General features: G+C 37.3%; 2 protein-coding genes across 2 annotated transcripts in view; one reads left to right on the top strand and one right to left on the bottom strand.

Annotated features, from left to right (window-relative positions):
* Nucleotides 1–8,069: 8,069 nt before the first annotated feature.
* The window catches only part of LOC120187317 (ATP synthase subunit gamma, mitochondrial-like), a 53,394-nt gene continuing 43,671 nt past the window's right edge, over nt 8,070–17,792 (bottom strand). The window contains 1 exon segment of the mRNA XM_039191058.1: nt 8,070–8,081. The gene's annotated coding sequence lies outside the window, so the exon portion shown is untranslated.
* Nucleotides 14,290–15,480, top strand: LOC120187308 (heterogeneous nuclear ribonucleoprotein F-like; the record flags this gene model as incomplete). The annotated part of the gene is made up of 2 exons (XM_039191048.1): nt 14,290–14,833; nt 15,362–15,480. Coding segments are annotated over 2 exons (663 nt in total), but the record flags the coding sequence as incomplete, so codon positions are not given.

The following is a 17,792-nucleotide window of genomic DNA, read 5'->3' as shown; positions in this document are numbered from 1 at the left end:
ATCCCACTCTCCAACAACCTATATTCAAATTGTCAGAACGTTAAGTATTGTAAACTAAATCATTCAATCTACGACTTTTAACAATTTTATCACAAACGAATTTTTCTTTCCACTTACAAAATCACCAGTTGCCCCTGTAGAACCAATCGATTCCATCCACATCATCACATACATGCCGCAATCATGTCTGTTACAAAATTTGAAAACCACACATGTCAATTACGATGAATACTGCATAAATTAAGCTTTCTATTTGTGATAACATCTCATACCCATTCAATTGCTTATTCTTCTTATGCTCTACAAATTTGAAATTTTTCAAGGGATATTTTCCTAGAGATCCACAGGATTCAACCCAAATGCGTTTCTTATTATAAAAATCAAATATTTTAATCTGCATTGAAATAGAAGAAGTTATGATCCAAAAAAATTATGCATTATAATTTACATAATGTCCTTTCATACATACATACATACATATCAATCTCTTAGCATCCTTCACTCTCTGTTTAGCTGCTTCAGTTGTAAACATACTATCATATATTGTTGCAACACGATCTACCATATCCAACACCAACAGATACCAATGTGAATTATGGTAGTTTATTGTGATCATGATCTGCAACAAATTTCACACCCAATTTGACAAAATTCAACATTCTATATCCGAAAACATCATTTGCAATTGGTATGGTGTCTTACCTTCTCACAGTCGGTGAATTTCACATAGTTATTCAATATGGGACCCCAGAAGGTAGCAATACTCTCAACACTTTCTTTGTTTTTGGCATCCAACGTCTGCTACTGCAATTACGCAACAAACATTATTAATTTACCATCTATAACACTACTTATCTCCATTTATTAATTTAACTCACCGCTAAGTGGTATGGAAGGTAGCCAATCCTCCAGAGTGACTTCTGAGAATCGTAGCATACTGTCCAGGTGAGCAAATCAATAACCTAACAAAATTAATTACACAATCAGAACATATTCAATAAGTTTTAACATTTTCTACTTACCACACCGCCAACCCATTCCGTAGGCTTCAACGTTGCAACGTCGTATACACTAGCTAATTGATTTCCCATTGAGATTACAGAATATCTGTATGAATCATTGGGATTAATATGTTGTCATGAAATATTTAAATATAACTCACAAAGCAATATATTTCACTTACTCTGATTCTAACTCACTATTCCATAAATAATCACAAATTGCAGCTTCGATGTCATCAATTCTGCTTGGAATATCCGCTTTTTCAACCTACAATTTTGCATACAAATTTTTGTCACAACAACATAATAAAAATCAAATTAAGTTTTCTTTTATTCAACTTACCTTCTGCTTCTTCTTCTGGGGTGCAGGACATTCCGAATCCAAATCTGCTGCTATAACACTCTCCGGTGTATAAATGACATCGACTTCCTTCCTCCTCATTTCTTCCATCTCTTCTTCTTCCTCCTCCCTCTTTTCTTCTTCATGTTTTTTCAGTTCATTGTATTTTTTTCTACATAGCTCTTCATCTCTTTTATTTCACCCTTCAATTGATCTCCTTCATCCAAGTATTTATCAACCACCCCCTTCACCCCCGTAAGTTCACTCCTCAATTCCACAACCTCCTTCACCACTCCCTCAAATTTTTCACCCGTCACCATCTTAATATCACCCCTTAACACCCCAACTTCTTTCACCACTTCACCCCTCAACACCTCTACTTCTTTCACCACTCCATCTATTTTTCCTTCCACTACCCCCTTATGCCTCTCAAGTGTATCTTCGACTCTATCAAGTTTCTCTTCGACTCTTGATTATCTTTGCATGATATAAAATTGGATATTTTTATATCAGCCTATTCAGACATCAAAATGTCGAAGTTACTATGTTTTCCCTCACCGTCGTCCCACTCACCGTCATCCCCCAATACAACCATCTCTCATTTCTTCTCCTCTGCCTCCTCTACATCCTTGCCAATAACCTTCAAAATTAAATTAAATATTAAGACATTGATTATATTCTTAATATTATTTAATTACATTTATTATCCTTTCTTGCTTCTTCGCTCTATCCAACTTCAACTTCACCATCACTCTAACCACCTCTTCCTTCCCCCATGCACGGATGCGTGCCACTCCAGTTCTTTCATAAGCCGGCACTACCTCACAGCCCGACCAAAAATCGAATAGTGCAACCTGCATTTATAATAAAATTTATATTTTTATATAAAAACACAAAAAAGTTCTTCAACTCATTTACCTCTAAGATTGCTATGCACCCTTTGAGGTATCTCTGGCTGCCCTTTTTAAAGGTGATTATTGATTCAATCAATCTCGAATGGATATATTCAGCCCAATTGAATTCACCCTTCAAGCCTTCATCGCAAATGAGCTTCATATGTTCCTTGTTCGTTGACGTATGACCCGTTGGACAAAGAAAGATACCGACATATAATAGAACTCTGGCCTTCAGCTCATCCCCAACGTAAGATCCACTTTTTATTTCCTCTTCAATTTCAGCATATGTCACCTTCTGCTTCAAACCATATTTGGAGGCAAGTGCTTTCCAGTCCTTACTCTTACAGACTTCTACAACACTTTTGCCTTCATTTTCTACCCCCAATACGGCTGCAACACATTGGATCCCGAGAGGAAATGAAAAATCACCATACTTAGCAATACATTGTCTGACATCAAATTGCGCCATCAAGGATCGACACAATTCCCTCCGAATAGGTCGATCCCTTACTCCTACCAACGATCCAAAACCTATTTCTCCCAGCACATTCAACTGACCCTTCTCCTTACGGTGTTTAATTAATGAATTCACCCTTTTAATGCTGCATCTTGTCGACACTTCCTACATTTTTAACAATATATAATGTTATAGTTCTTATATATTTTATATCAACGTATTTACAAGTTTAATGAATACCTTATTTTCATGTGCTTTCCTCTGTTCTTTGTATTCTTTACTAACATTCCTTGACTGTGTGATGTAAGGTTCCTTTTCAGCATCACTCATTGAATTCCATTTGGACCTCACATCTTTTGTCACCTAATATTAAACATAAACGTTTCTTAATCAATACATTAACACTAAATACTACTCAATGTCAATTTCATTTTACATACCGAACCGCTCTGTGTGCCATCTTCCTTCATCCTTTTGCATTCGGCCATACTGTCAACATTTAAAATTTGTAATCAATTTAAAGTTTATCGATACTTTAATCCAATTACCATTTCAACAATAATAACAAAAAGACATTGATACTTACTAGAAGTACATATATCCACCCTTTGGTTGCTTTCGAGTCTCGGCCTCAATTTCAAAGTCATCTGCGCCACCAATAATTTTCCAACCCATTGACTCCATTTTTCCTTCATATATCAGTTTACGCAAATCAAATTATTTTGTTACATACACTTTATTCAATATACAAATATAGATAACTACTCTTGTGGTAAAACGGTTTTCTTCAAAAGAATTTGAATGGCCACTACAAAATGTGTCGGCACATTTATACAACCTATAATATCATTTTCTACCTATAATATTTAATAAAAGTATCGACATTTATATTTTACCTTCAATATCACTTTCTACCTGCAATCGGTCCCAAATGCTTCTTTACTCCAAAACCCCAAACAACACATAAAAACCCTATTCGCGATTACTGTAATAATAAAAAACTAGGGTTTCGACAACATACTTTTCGATTCGACTGCATCAACAAACAAACAAACATCGCTTTAGAAACGCCTTCTGAAATGCAGCAACAATTACGCTTCGATTTCAAAAACTCGTCTGTTCTATCGATTTTCAGAGGATATTTAGATATGGCCTTTATATTTTCTTCGGATATGTTATTTATATTTAATCGATACAAATACAAAAGTGTCGATACTTTTATGTCAGGTGTCGATACTTTCGAAAGGATAATTACCTATTTCTTTGAAAGTGTCGATAATTTATTACACGTACTTACGAAAGTATCGACACTTTCAATATATCCGGTATCGTTTTACCGATTTTATCATTTTGATACCGGTTTTATCATATTTTTTACCTGTTATATCGTTGTGGATCGATATATTTTTTTTAAAGTATCGACACATTATAGACGCTAAAACTGCTTCTCTTTTAAATTCACAAAGTGTCGATCCTTATATAAAGTATCAACACTTTTAATATATCCGGTAACGTTTTACCGGTTTTATCATTTTGATACCGGTTTTATCATATTTTTACCTGGTATATCATTTTGTATCGATACATTTTTTAAAAGTATCGACACTTTATAGGATTTAAAACTGCTTCTCTTTTAAATTCACGAAGTGTCGATCCTTATATTAAAGTACCGACACTTTAAATGTATCCGGTAGCGCTTTACCAGTTTTATCATTTCAATACCGGTTTTGTCATAGTTTTACCTGTTATATCGTTTTGGATCGACACATTTTTAATTTGGATCGACACGAACCGACAAGTTAAGTTTGCCGGTTGCACAATTTTTTAATATTTCTTCATGACTTAGACCTACTACATTATTATTAGTCAACATTTTCGGTAGCGCTAAACCGAATTTGTTAAATATCTTTTAATGTATCCGGTAACACCGTATATTAACCATATATTAACCCGCCTTTCCTCAGACAATCCTAATTTGATCATTTAAATTAGAATAAAAGTATGGGGGTTTATAGTCTACCTTTTAATACGTCTTTTCTTAACTTTATGTCTTTTCTTAATACATCTCCAAACTATCGACCCATTAACTCAAATTGAATAGAAACTTATTAAATTCGGATGCAATATCATCCCTACTTGTAAATATAATGTGAAATCTTCACTCAAAACATTTTGTGAGATATTTATAATTCATCGCACTCAACCATATTAACGTCAGAATAGCATGCAGATCCCAACTCCAATAAAACCAAAACACTTTGCAAAAAATATAAAACAATTGCTTTGAGCAACTCCAACTGTTTCTGAATTAGCAACGCCTTCTCTTCCCACTTCATCAACTTCACCACCCAATTTCCCCTTTCAACCTTCATCATCACTTTTCTTTTCCTCCAAGCAATCATCAACATTTTAAACCCCATTCTCATTGATTCAAACAAACCATCGATGGAGATTGAGAATGAAGAGCCACATTCTGACTCTGTTTCCATTAGCATATCCTCCTCCTCCTCGTCATCGTCTTGTAGTGCTAGCGTTGTGCCTCTTTCGTTCTCTCCGGTCCAACAAGCCACCGGATCACCACCGAGTCGTCTCCTTCACAGGTTGGAGAGTGGAGGGATGCTGTCGTTAGTCGGTTGGTCTAACGACGGGGAACGGCTAAGGTTCGTCGACACGGAAGGGAACGAATGGAGCAACGTGGAAAACCGATTCGACCGTCTGGCCTCCACCACATACGGCGGAAATGGGCCTGAACGGGTTGTGAAATGGTCGGATTTCGGTTCTTGCATTGGTGAAAGACCACCATTCTGGAAAGGTTGATAATCATGCTTTTGCCTTTAGTTTTACGAATCCATTTTTTGGGTTCCAGGAATGGGAGAAACAGCAGTATTCAGTAATGAAGTGCTAAGAGCATTGAGAGGAATGAAAAAGGGATATTACAAAAGATGAACTTCGCCATTTCTGGGCTCGCTTGACCGTTCCTTGGTTGGATTCCAGGATTCAATTACTCTTTTGAAATTAATTACCCCACCATTTTACTATTATTTATTACATTCCCTTCTCTAAAACATTTATTTTGAGAATTTCCCTCAGATGCGATAGGAATATGGATGGAGGCATTCATGAGAGAGACATCAAGCAGGTGACCATATCTTCACACTATACTTGATCAACTATTTTTGTAAATTTATTTTTCTTTAAAAAGTATACAATAGTTGTAAGTAAGATGATATTGTGTGTTTCAACATGCTCTATCCTCTTGGATGAAGTTAGGTTAAAATTTCAGGGGACAGATATAAATAATAATAAAATGAGGATTAGAATTTAATTGTTAAATTATTAACTTAAGATTTGAAAATTAGAGAGTTAGGGTCTAATTGGTTTAATACTGAAATTGATAGTTACTTAAGAAGCATTTAAACGAGAAATTGGTAGTTATAATTTAATTTTGTATAATTTCAAAATTAAGGGTAATCTAAGAAGCAATGTAACTCGAAATTTGAGAAGCCAAAATTTAATTTGCCTAGTTTCAAAAACTAAGAGGACTTATTAAAGGGAAGTAAAACTCAACTGGTATTTAAAATGTTTTAAAGTCGATGAACAAGTAAAATCATGTAACATTTTGATTTGGACAAAAATGGTAGGTAATATCGTTGATTTGTCCCATAAATAAGTTGTCAATAAAACACAAGGAAGCTGAAGAACATGCCGCCTTAATCATGGAAGCCCTTGACATTGAACAACAAGGCTATATTCAGGTATTTCGTTTCATTCTCATTTTATTACTGTTCTAATTACAGTTCATGAATGAGATTATCCATTTCAAAGAAGTTGACACTCCATGAACTGTTTAATTTAGATTTAGATGATAATATTAGAGAATTAATTATAATAGATTTTATCTATATTTTAAATTATTGTAATCAATTATAATATTCTTGTAATTAGTTGTAATCCCCTAACTCTAGGCTAGTCTCCTATTTCTATACCTTGTAATTAGTTGTAATCCCCTAACTCTAGGCTAGTTTCCTATTTCTATGTGTCCAATTTTGTGTATATATATTCACTCTTAATCAATGGAAAACTCAAGCCATTGTTTCTCATTACTCTTCTCTCTATTTCAACATGGTATCATGAGCCTAATCTTCCTGAGCATATTTTCTTCTCCTTTTTTTTTTGGTTCAAAAACACCACGATCCTTCATATACATATATCTAAAACTATGCCACTAGTCCCTTTAATGGCTTCCCATACGACTTCCTCTTCCACCAACGATCCTATTACTATCCAAAATTCTCAAGATCCTCAACATCCTCTCCTTACAATAAATCTCTCCAATATCACCAAATTGTCATCCACCAATTATCTCACATGGAGCCTTCAAATCCAATCTCTTCTTGAAGGTTATGATCTTCATCACTTTATTGATGGCACTCAAACTCCACCACAACCCACCATCACCGTCAATGGTGTTACATCTCCAAATCTGGCGTACACAACCTGGAAGCGTCAGGATCGTCTCCTTTTTAGCGCTCTCCTTGGTGCCATCTCCGTTTCATTGCAACCGCTTATTGCCCACACCACCACTTCCCTTGATGCATGGCAAACCTTAGCTAATACCAACGCCAAACCATCTCGTGGTCATATTAAACAATTGAAGGAACAATTAAAGCGGTGTAACAAGGGCTCAAAATCAATTAGTGAATACATGCAAGCGATAAAGACTCGTGCCGATGAACTTGCTCTTCTAGGGAAGCCAATTGATGATGAGGATCTTATTGATCGGGTTCTAGAAGGACTAAGTGATGAGTATAAATCTGTCATTGATGCCATTAATGCCCGTGACACGTCAATTTCTTTTGCTGAACTTCATGAGAAACTTCTCAACAAAGAAACATCTCTTCAGACCGCTCAACCACCTTCCCTATCACTACCAGCCACGGCAAATCCCACGGCTTTTCGGAATCGTCCAAATTGGCGTCCACCAGCCACCAATTCACAACAATCAGGCCCTACCACTATACTTTCTCCTCATGATCAACGCCAACCCAAACCTTATTTGGGTCGTTGTCAAGCATGCGGCACTCAAGGACACACTGCCAAACGATGCCCGATGTTTCGGCTTGTCAATAATCAACAATCACCAGCATCTCGTCCTCAAGGCTCTCAGGGATATTGCCCTTCCACACCCTGGCAACCACGAGCCAATCATACTATTCTGGGCAACAACACTACACCTACTTGGTTACTGGATAGTGGAGCATCTCACCACGTTACGTCTGACTTGAGCAATCTCTCTCTTCATAGCTCGTACCAAGGATCTGATGATGTCATGATTGGCGATGGATCGGCCCTTCACATAACCCATACTGGTTCTACCACCATACCAACTTCCTCTCGCACCTTTACTTTACAAAATGTCCTTTGTGTCCTTTCCATGAAAAAGAACTTAATTTCGATTTATCAATTTTGCACTCATAACCATGTTTCTGTTGAATTCTCACCCTCTGCTTTTCAGGTGAAGGATCTAAACACGGGGACAATCCTTTTGATGGGTGAACCTAAGGATGGCGTATATGAGTGGCCGACTACATCCCCTTCAGTTTCCTCTTCACCATTGCTTGCATTTTCCAGTGTCAAGACCACTTCGTCCGAGTGGCACTCTAGACTAGGTCATCCGTCATTTACTATTATGAAAAATATTGTTTCCAAATTTCCTTTACCATTGTCTAGTCCGTTATCCTCCTTCACACATTGCAATGCATGTTCATGCAATAAAAGTCATAAAATTCCATTTTCTTCTTCTACCTTAACTTCATCTCACCCGCTTGAACTTATCTTTTCTGATGTCTGGACCTCTCCTATTTATTCTGTTGATGGTTTTCAATACTATGTTATTTTTGTTGATCATTATACACGATATATTTGGTATTATCCCCTTAAACGAAAATCTCATGTGCATGACGTCTTTGTACGTTTCAAGGCATTAGTCGAAAACCAATTTAAACACCGAATTATTACCCTCTATTCAGATAATGGTGGTGAATATCAAGCCCTTGATCGTTTTCTCTCCACCAATGGTATATCACATCTTACTACACCACCCCATACACCAGAACATAATGGTTTTTCTGAACGACGTCATCGACATATTGTTGAAACTGGTCTATCTCTCCTTACTCATGCATCAATGCCTTTAACTAATTGGACTTACGCCTTTGCCACTGCTGTATATCTCATCAACCGTATGCCCACACCCACACTACATTTTTCATCTCCTTTTGAGAAACTCTTTGAGTCTCAACCCAACTACACTAAACTTCGGGTGTTTGGTTGCTTATGTTATCCGTGGCTTCGTCCTTATTCTCAGCACAAACTTGACTCTCGTTCCACTCCTTGTGTTTTTCTTGGCTACTCTTTAACACAAAGTGCATATATCTGTCTCGCTCTATCCACTTCTAAAATATACATTTCTCGTCATGTCAAATTTCTTGAAAACTCATTTCCCTTTAGCACTCACCAAATCCATCTAGCGCGTCCCACCCCAGAGATCATTTCCAAATGGCTTCCCCCAGTCCAAATTTTACCAATTTCAAGTGGCTCACTCAATACGCCTCCACAAAGGGATTCCTCATGTCAACATCCATCACAAAATACCCAAACAGACCACTGCCCTTCCTCATCAGTCGACCGTCGATCCCTATCCATAGACCTCCCTTTACCCGAACACAGCTCGGTTAATCGCCAAGAAACCATCGTCGGCCATTTACCACTAGAACCACACAATTCTGAGACCTCTTCTGCTTCAATCATAGCGCAACCCACCCATCAAAATACCCATCCCATGACCACTAGATCGAAAAACAACATCCATAAACCCCTAACCAAAATAAACCTCACTGCTATCATTTCTCAACCATCAGACATTGAGCCTCATACTGTTTCTCAAGCCCTAAAAGATCCCAAATGGAGACAAGCTATGAATGATGAGTTTGATGCTCTTGTTCGGAATGGAACTTGGGAGCTTGTTCCATCTACTTCTCTGCAGAATCTTGTTGGATGTAAGTGGGTCTTTCGTATTAAACGGCTTCCTAATGGTTCTATTGACAGGTACAAAGCTAGATTAGTTGCCAAAGGCTTTCATCAAATACCTGGAGTGGATTATCATGACACTTTTAGTCCGGTTGTCAAGCCGACAACAATACGACTTGTTCTAAGCCTGGCAGTCAGTAGAGGTTGGCAATTGCGACAATTGGATGTTAATAATGCCTTTCTTCAGGGCCATCTTTCCGAAGATGTCTACATGGCCCAGCCTCCAGGATTTGTTGATAAAGACAATCCAACACATGTATGCAAACTAAAGAAGGCAATATATGGACTCAAGCAGGCCCCACGGGCTTGGTACCTTGAACTTCACCAATTCCTCATTGAGTCTGGGTTCACAAACTCTCAAGCAGACACTTCCCTATTCATTCTTCACTCAGGTGACACTACTATATATCTACTTGTTTATGTGGATGACATTATTATCACAGGCACCAACACCAATATTATTCAGCGCTACATTGACCTCATGGCACAAAGATTTTCAATCAAGGATCTTGGCACATTGTCTTATTTTCTCAGCATTGAGGTTCTAACTACTTCATCCGGTCTGCTGCTTACTCAAAGGCGCTACATCACTGATCTTCTTGCCCGGACAAAAATGATTGGTGCAAAACCTATTGCTACACCACTTGTTACAGATGGAAATCTTACACTTCATTCAGGTACAGCTCTAACTGACTGCACAGAATATAGAACAATTGTTGGCAGTCTACAGTATCTTTGCCTCACTCGCCCAGACATAGCATATGCTGTCAACAAGCTTTCTCAATTCATGCATCGCCCGACGTCTGAACATTGGAATGCTGCAAAACGACTGCTTCGATATCTATGTGGCACATTAACTCATGGATTATTCCTTCACAAGGCAAATCCACTTTCCCCTCATGCATTCTCAGATGATGATTGGGCTGGAAACAAAGATGATTATACCTCAACGAGTGCCTATATTGTCTATCTTGGTCGTCATCCTATTTCTTGGTCATCCAAGAAACAACGTACAGTTGCTCGATCCTCCACGGAGGCTGAGTATCGATCAGTTGCCGCTACTACTTCTGAACTCAATTGGATTTGTTCCCTTCTCACAGAACTTGGCATCACTCTTTCTACACCGCCTGTTATCTACTGCGACAATGTTGGTGCCACCTATCTCTGTTCTAATCCAGTCTTTCATTCGCGCATGAAACATGTGGCACTTGAATATCACTTTATTCGGGGTCAAGTTCAATCAGGTGCTCTTCGTGTTACTCATGTTTCCTCAGCAGATCAACTTGCCGACGCTCTTACCAAACCGCTTCCACGAAGCCGATTCCAAGATTTAAGGGTCAAGATTGGTGTCTCCTCTGGAGCTCCATCTTGAGGGGGCATATTAGAGAATTAATTATAATAGATTTTATCTATATTTTAAATTATTGTAATCAATTATAATATTCTTGTAATTAGTTGTAATCCCCTAACTCTAGGCTAGTCTCCTATTTCTATGCCTTGTAATTAGTTGTAATCCCCTAACTCTAGGCTAGTTTCCTATTTCTATGTGTCCAATTTTGTGTATATATATTCACTCTTAATCAATGGAAAACTCAAGCCATTGTTTCTCATTACTCTTCTCTCTATTTCAACAGATAATAATCATTTTGCTTTTGTTTTAGCCATCGGATCTTGAAGCTCTGTTCAAAGCTAAGTTACCAAAAGGCTCACTCAACCATTTCATATCAGAAGAATCGTCATCATCATCATCAACAAAAGCAAGAGTCTTTATCAAAAGCCGAGATCTTGTTTCGTTCATACTGGAGATGGGCATGGATAATTGTGTTGTGGTTGATGATTTGCTTTACACTTCTCACATGAAATTCATCCAGTACAGCCATCGCTCAGCATTTCAAGTTATGGGGTATTGTTTATCCACAGCCAAGGGAGCCGCCGAGACCTTGAAATTCAACATGGCTCTCATTCTTCTGCCCGTTTGTCGAAATACAATCACATGGCTGTGCAAGAATCCAGGGTTTAACTCCATTATTGCCTTCAACGACAACATCAACTTCCACAAAGTAAGTCCTCGTTTTCCTCGTATATAGTAGGTACAAGGATTGTCGGATTATGCTCGACTCGGACATAGTCCGACAATCCTTACATCGACAGAATGTTTCGAGTTAGAATTCTTGGAACTCAATGTGGAAAAGCTCCGTTTTGCAGCTAATTGCAGGAGGCATAGTGATTGGTGTTATTCTCCATGGGGGCACACATCTGGTCTGTGATTACCCTAGAATTAGTGGATCGGATTGTTCGGTTTTTCTACAAACTATAGCAGCCGGATTTGGGTACCAGCAACCGTCATATTTCCAGATATTGGCCACAACTGAGGTTGCAACCGGGATTGCCATGGTGATCTTGATGATGATAGCATTTACATTAGCGACCAAGTGGCCTCAACGCCGGTCTCGGTCGCTTCCTAGATCTGTCCGGAAGGTCACTGAATATAATACGTTCCGGTACTCCCACCATCTGTTTGTTCTGGTGTATGCTTTGCTCATTGTTCACTCAATGTTCCTCTTCCTCACAGGTAATTTATTTGAAAAAACGGTAAGAATCTTATGAATTTAGAAGACTGTTTATAGTTTATGTTATGATACAAGTCATTGATTTCCTAAATATTGAAATTCCATGCCATTTTTCTTCAAATATCCGTGCCGAACACTCATATTTAGCATTTGTAGCCGACTCCTAGTAACATAGTTAATAGAGGATTACTATAGAGAAGTACATTACAATGTTACTCCGATTCTTCATTTTTTCATAAAATATTTACATCCGATATTTATATTCGATTTTTCATAAAATAATTGTATTTGTGTTTGATTAACTACGCCATGAGTTTTGATGTTAAGAATGTTGTTACATAGACATGGATGTACATTGCCATACTGGTTTTACTATATGCTGGAGAGAGGATGATTCGAGCTATAAGATCAGGGTTTTCTGAAGTGCAAATCTTGAAGGTATGCTTCATATAACGCAAATTTCTATTGATAATTTGTTTTCGTTCCCTTCTTTATAAATTTGTTCTCTAGAATTTTATAAGTTCGTCTGAGAGATTAATAGAGTAAATCTTGAAACACAGAGTAGGATTGAACTCGGATGCATCTCTTTTTATTTTTCTGAAACGTTTTCTGTCCACAATATGCATATTATGACCTTCATAAAAATGTTACTAAAAAAAAGCCTTTTCAATTTGCAGGTGAGCTTATATCCAGGGAAGGTGTTGTCTCTCAAACTGAGGAAACCACAAGGTTTTAGGCACAATAGTGGCATGTATATATTCATCCAATGCCCCCAAGTTTCACCCTTCGAATGGTAAAACATACCATGATGTGTATTATTATGATATTTTACAAGCTAATTATTGTTCAATAGTATTCTGCACCACCCTGAATGATATTATACTACTGTTTTTGGTTATCAGGCACTCATTTTCCCTAACTTGTGGACCAGAAGATGATTACTTAAGTGTGCATATCAGAACTCTTGGGGATTGGAGCTATCAGCTATATAGTCTCTTCCAAGAGGTAAATATATATAATATTATTCGAATTCGAATGTGTGTTTGATTCGAGGTAAACTTTTTTCATGTATTTGACGGTGTTGGGAAATAAACGAGTAATTTCCCTATAACCAGATTAGTGAGAATGCGAAATAAAAGTAGAAAAATAATACCCGAAATTGATAACGGAGTTCGGTCAATTATGCCTACGTCTCCAGATTGCTGTAGATCTTTTACTAACTCACAACTCACAATTATCTAGCCACCGGCTGCCATGCTTTCATTTTTAACCAATAATCTCTCACTTGAAGACTGATTTTAATCTGTCTTCACACCTCGATCAATGCAGCAGCATTTATAGTCTTGTTATTCTAGCATGCCAACTGAAGCTGAACACAACTTCAGTTTGTTCGTAGTCACCGTCTTTGTCAACATGCCTGCCGGATTTTGAGCTTCACTAATCTTTTCATGTTTCAAAATCTCATCTTCCTAAAGAGACCGGGTAAAATGATATCTCAATTGTATGTGTTTCGTCCTAGAATGAAAAGACGAATTCTTCGCTAGATAGATAGCACTTTGACTGTCGCAATACAAGATATTGTTTTCTTGTTTCTTGCATAACTCTTCCAAGAAACTTTGGAGCCAAACCATCTCCTTGTTGGCTTCCGTAACAACGGCATATTCTGCTTCAGTTGTAGAGAGAGCAACTATCTTCTGTAGTTGAGAAACCCAACTCACTGCAGTACATTCTAGAGTATAGGCATACCTTGTAGTAGGGGTGTGCAAAAAAAATCCGATCTGACCGATTCGATCTGACAATCCGTTGATTCGATCCGAAAAATCGGATATCCGATCCGTTTTCCAATTTTCGGATAGTTCGGATAGGGTATCTGAAGTTTTTTTCGGATTATCGGATCGGATACGGATCGGTAAAAACCAATTTTCGAATTATCCAAAAATCCGAATTTGTTTTTGTTATTTTCGATAAAAATGGCAAGTTCAGTGGTGAAGCTTTTTGTGTATTGGGTTATCCTCTTCAGGTTGATTTTGCCCTTCAAAAGAACATCCAAAACATGGGGAGGAGATATGTAGAGGTTTTCAGAAGCAAGAGACACGAATATTATAATGCAATAGCTAATGAAGTGGCTGATGCTCGTGGTGGTTCACCTTGCAGAAATGGTTCAAGGGCCAAATCTAGCGATGAAGCAAAGGAAACTGTTGAACATACGGGGATATTGAGATTGAGGGGACTACCATTTTCTGCTGGAAAAGATGATATAATAGACTTCTTTAAAGATTTTGTGTTATCTGAAGATGCAATTCATATAGTGTTGAATTCAGAGAGGAGGCCAAATGGAGAGGCATTTGTGGAGTTTGCAAATGCAGAAGATTCGAAAGCCGCAATAGCCAAGGATAGGATGACACTGGGGAGTCGTTATATTGAGTTGTTCCCTTCGTTTCCTAAGGAGATGGTTGATGCAATGTTCCTTTATGTTAGTTGTTCTTCTATTTATTTTGTTTAGTCTCTGATGATCTCTATCTATTCGATTTGTTGTCTCTGTTACCTTCTTTGTTCATTGGGATTCCTGGGTTTTTTTATCTTTTAACTCGATTCATAATTGTTTTCTAGATATGAGATTTTGGGGTGTTTTCTTTTAGGATTATCCATATTTTGAATGATGATTAGAGGTGGATTAGTTCTGCAAATGCTAAGATTCGAGTTTTTAGATCTGTTAAATGTTATTTTTTTAACCGTGATTATACGAATCAGCTGATCAATCTAATTTTTAAAAATCCATTATTAAAAAATATTATTTAGATTTACTTTATTTTACTAATACTAATATGATTGGGTTGCTAATAATCATTGTTCTGCCTTTCGTACCAATTTGATCAATAGTTATTTAAGCTTTGTCATGTTCAACTTTGCATGTTTATATGTAAATGCTTATTATATATACCCTCAATCTATGAAAAATATATATACTTCGTGTCTTTCTGAACTATATGGAACTAAAATTTTAGCAGGGTCTATGATGGATGACAATTGGGTAATTTTGAGGGTAATTAGTAGAGTTGCTAGTATTACAGCAATAGCTGCTGCAGGAAGGTTGCCCCCTTCAATCTTGAACAAATTTGTGAGGTAAGGGTGAATGGTGCTAGTTAATGACTTGTTGGTTTATTGTAATATGTTTATTTTGCATATCTTGTGATTGTTTATTTTTATTGTGTTGTTAATGTACACTACTTTATGATATTTAACATTTAGGGGACTATTTTATTGTATTATGTTATTTAAAATTTTAAATGTAGTGGGGCATGTAATTACATAAACAAATTGTTAGAAAACAATTAAATATGAATATTTTAATTTATGTTATTTTTTTTGAATTTTTTGCAAAAACAAAATCAGATTCGGATCCGTATATTCGGATACGGATAATTACTTTAGGTATCCGAAATTTTCGGATATCCGAAAATTTGGATCGGATAATATCTGATATCCGATAATGCACACTCCTACCCTGTAGTGCCCCTTCTGATGTCAATATTTTCAACTAAGTCAGCATCTACATAGCATGTCGGTATCGTATCTCCACCTTTGAAACAAAATGCTTTGTTTGTGGAACCCGCAGATATCTAAGGATCCATTTGACTGCTTCCTAGTGTACCTTGCTCGAATTATTCATGTACCTGCTAATAGCTCCCACTGTTTGAGTAATGTCTTGTCTAGTACAAACCATGACATAAATCAGACTTCCAAATGCTGAGGCATACGGCACCTTCACCATGTGTGCACGTTCTTTCTCTGTCTTTGGTGATTATTCTTTGGAGAGTCTAAAATGAACACCTAAAGGTGTACTTATTGGTTTAGCATCTTGCATGTTGAACATGGAGAGTACTTTGTTGATGTACTCAGCCTGTGATAACATCAAAGTCTCCGACTTTGTCTCTCTCTTAATCCTCATCTCAAGAATCTGCTTTGCAGTGCCTAGATCTTTCATTTCAAATTGCTTCGACAATTTTTGCTTCAAGTTTATAATCTCTTGCATGTCTGAGCCTACAACGAGCATGTCATCAATGTACAAAAATAAAATAATGAAGATGTTGTCGAACTTCTTGATGTAGCAACAATGATATGCTTGGCATCTGGTAAAACCACTGCTATTCATGAAACTATCGAACTTCTTGTACCACTATCTAGTAGCTTGTTTTAAACCATACAAGCTCTTCTTCAACCTACAAACCAGGTTTTTCTTGTATGACTCTATGAAGCCTTCTGGCTGCCTCATATAGATTTCTTTCTCCAAATCACCATGAAGGAAAGCTATCTTTACATCTAACTGCTCAAGATGTAGATTCTCTGCAGCTACAATTTTCAACACCAGTCTGATTGTAAACAGTTTCAATACTGGAGAGAAAATTTCATTATAGTCAATACCTTCTTTTTGCTGAAAACCTTTGACAACCAATATTGCTTTATAGCGTTTTCTCCCATCGTGCTCTTCTTTGATCCTGTAAACCCACTTGTTATCGAGCACTTTCTTGCCTGGTGGTAATTTAGCTAATTCCCACGTCTAATTTGACATAAGCGAGTCCATCTCATTTTTCATGGAAGACTCACACTTGACTGAATCCTCCACCAGCACTCTGGTTTACCATTGTCAGTCAACAAAAAGTAGTGCAAAGAAGTCGAATAACGCTGGGTTGGTTTAGGAATTCTGGAGGAGCGTCTCAGTTCTAGTGTGTCTGGTTCTTCTTGAACTGCTTCAGGACTAATCTGAACATCATTTACAGAAATCTCCTCAAACTCAACAAATTCCTTTGTTTCAGCTTCGGTATTGGAGCTACTTGATTCTATGGTTGACATGTCTTTGTACATCACATTATCATTGAAAATGACATTTATTCTTCTGATGATCTTTCGATTTTCATAGTCCCAAAATCGGTAACCGAACTCATCACTACCATAACCAACAAAGACACATTTGTTGGACTTGGCATCAAGTTTACTTCTTTCAGCAAAATTTATGTGTACATAAGAAATACAACCAAACACTCTTAAGTGTGAAAGGTTTATTTTTTTGTTACTCCAAACTTCCTCTGGTATTCCATCATCCAAGAGAACTGAGGGCCCACGGTTGATCAGGTAAGTTGTAGTGTTGATAGCTTCAGCCCATAGCAATTTGGGCAAGCCGTCATGTATCCTCATGCTTCTGGAACGTTCATTTAGAGTTTTGTTCATGCGCTCTGCTACGTCATTCTGTTGTGGTGTCATGGGAACTGTTGTCTCCATCTTGATCTCATTGTTTGAGTAAAAATCTCTGAATCTACTATTATGTACTCTCCTCCATTATCAGACCTCAGCTGCTTGACTTTCAAACCAGTCTCATTTTCCAACATGGCCTTCCATTTTCTGAAGGTATCAAAGACTTCTGATTTCTTCTTCAGAAAATAA

This window comes from Hibiscus syriacus, unplaced genomic scaffold (genome assembly GCF_006381635.1).
Source record: "Hibiscus syriacus cultivar Baekdansim isolate YM2019G1 unplaced genomic scaffold, ASM638163v2 tig00113724_pilon, whole genome shotgun sequence".
In the NCBI taxonomy this organism is placed as follows: Eukaryota; Viridiplantae; Streptophyta; class Magnoliopsida; order Malvales; family Malvaceae; genus Hibiscus; species Hibiscus syriacus.
Note: the sequence above shows the minus strand (reverse complement) of the source record. Positions and strands in the feature narration are given on the sequence as shown.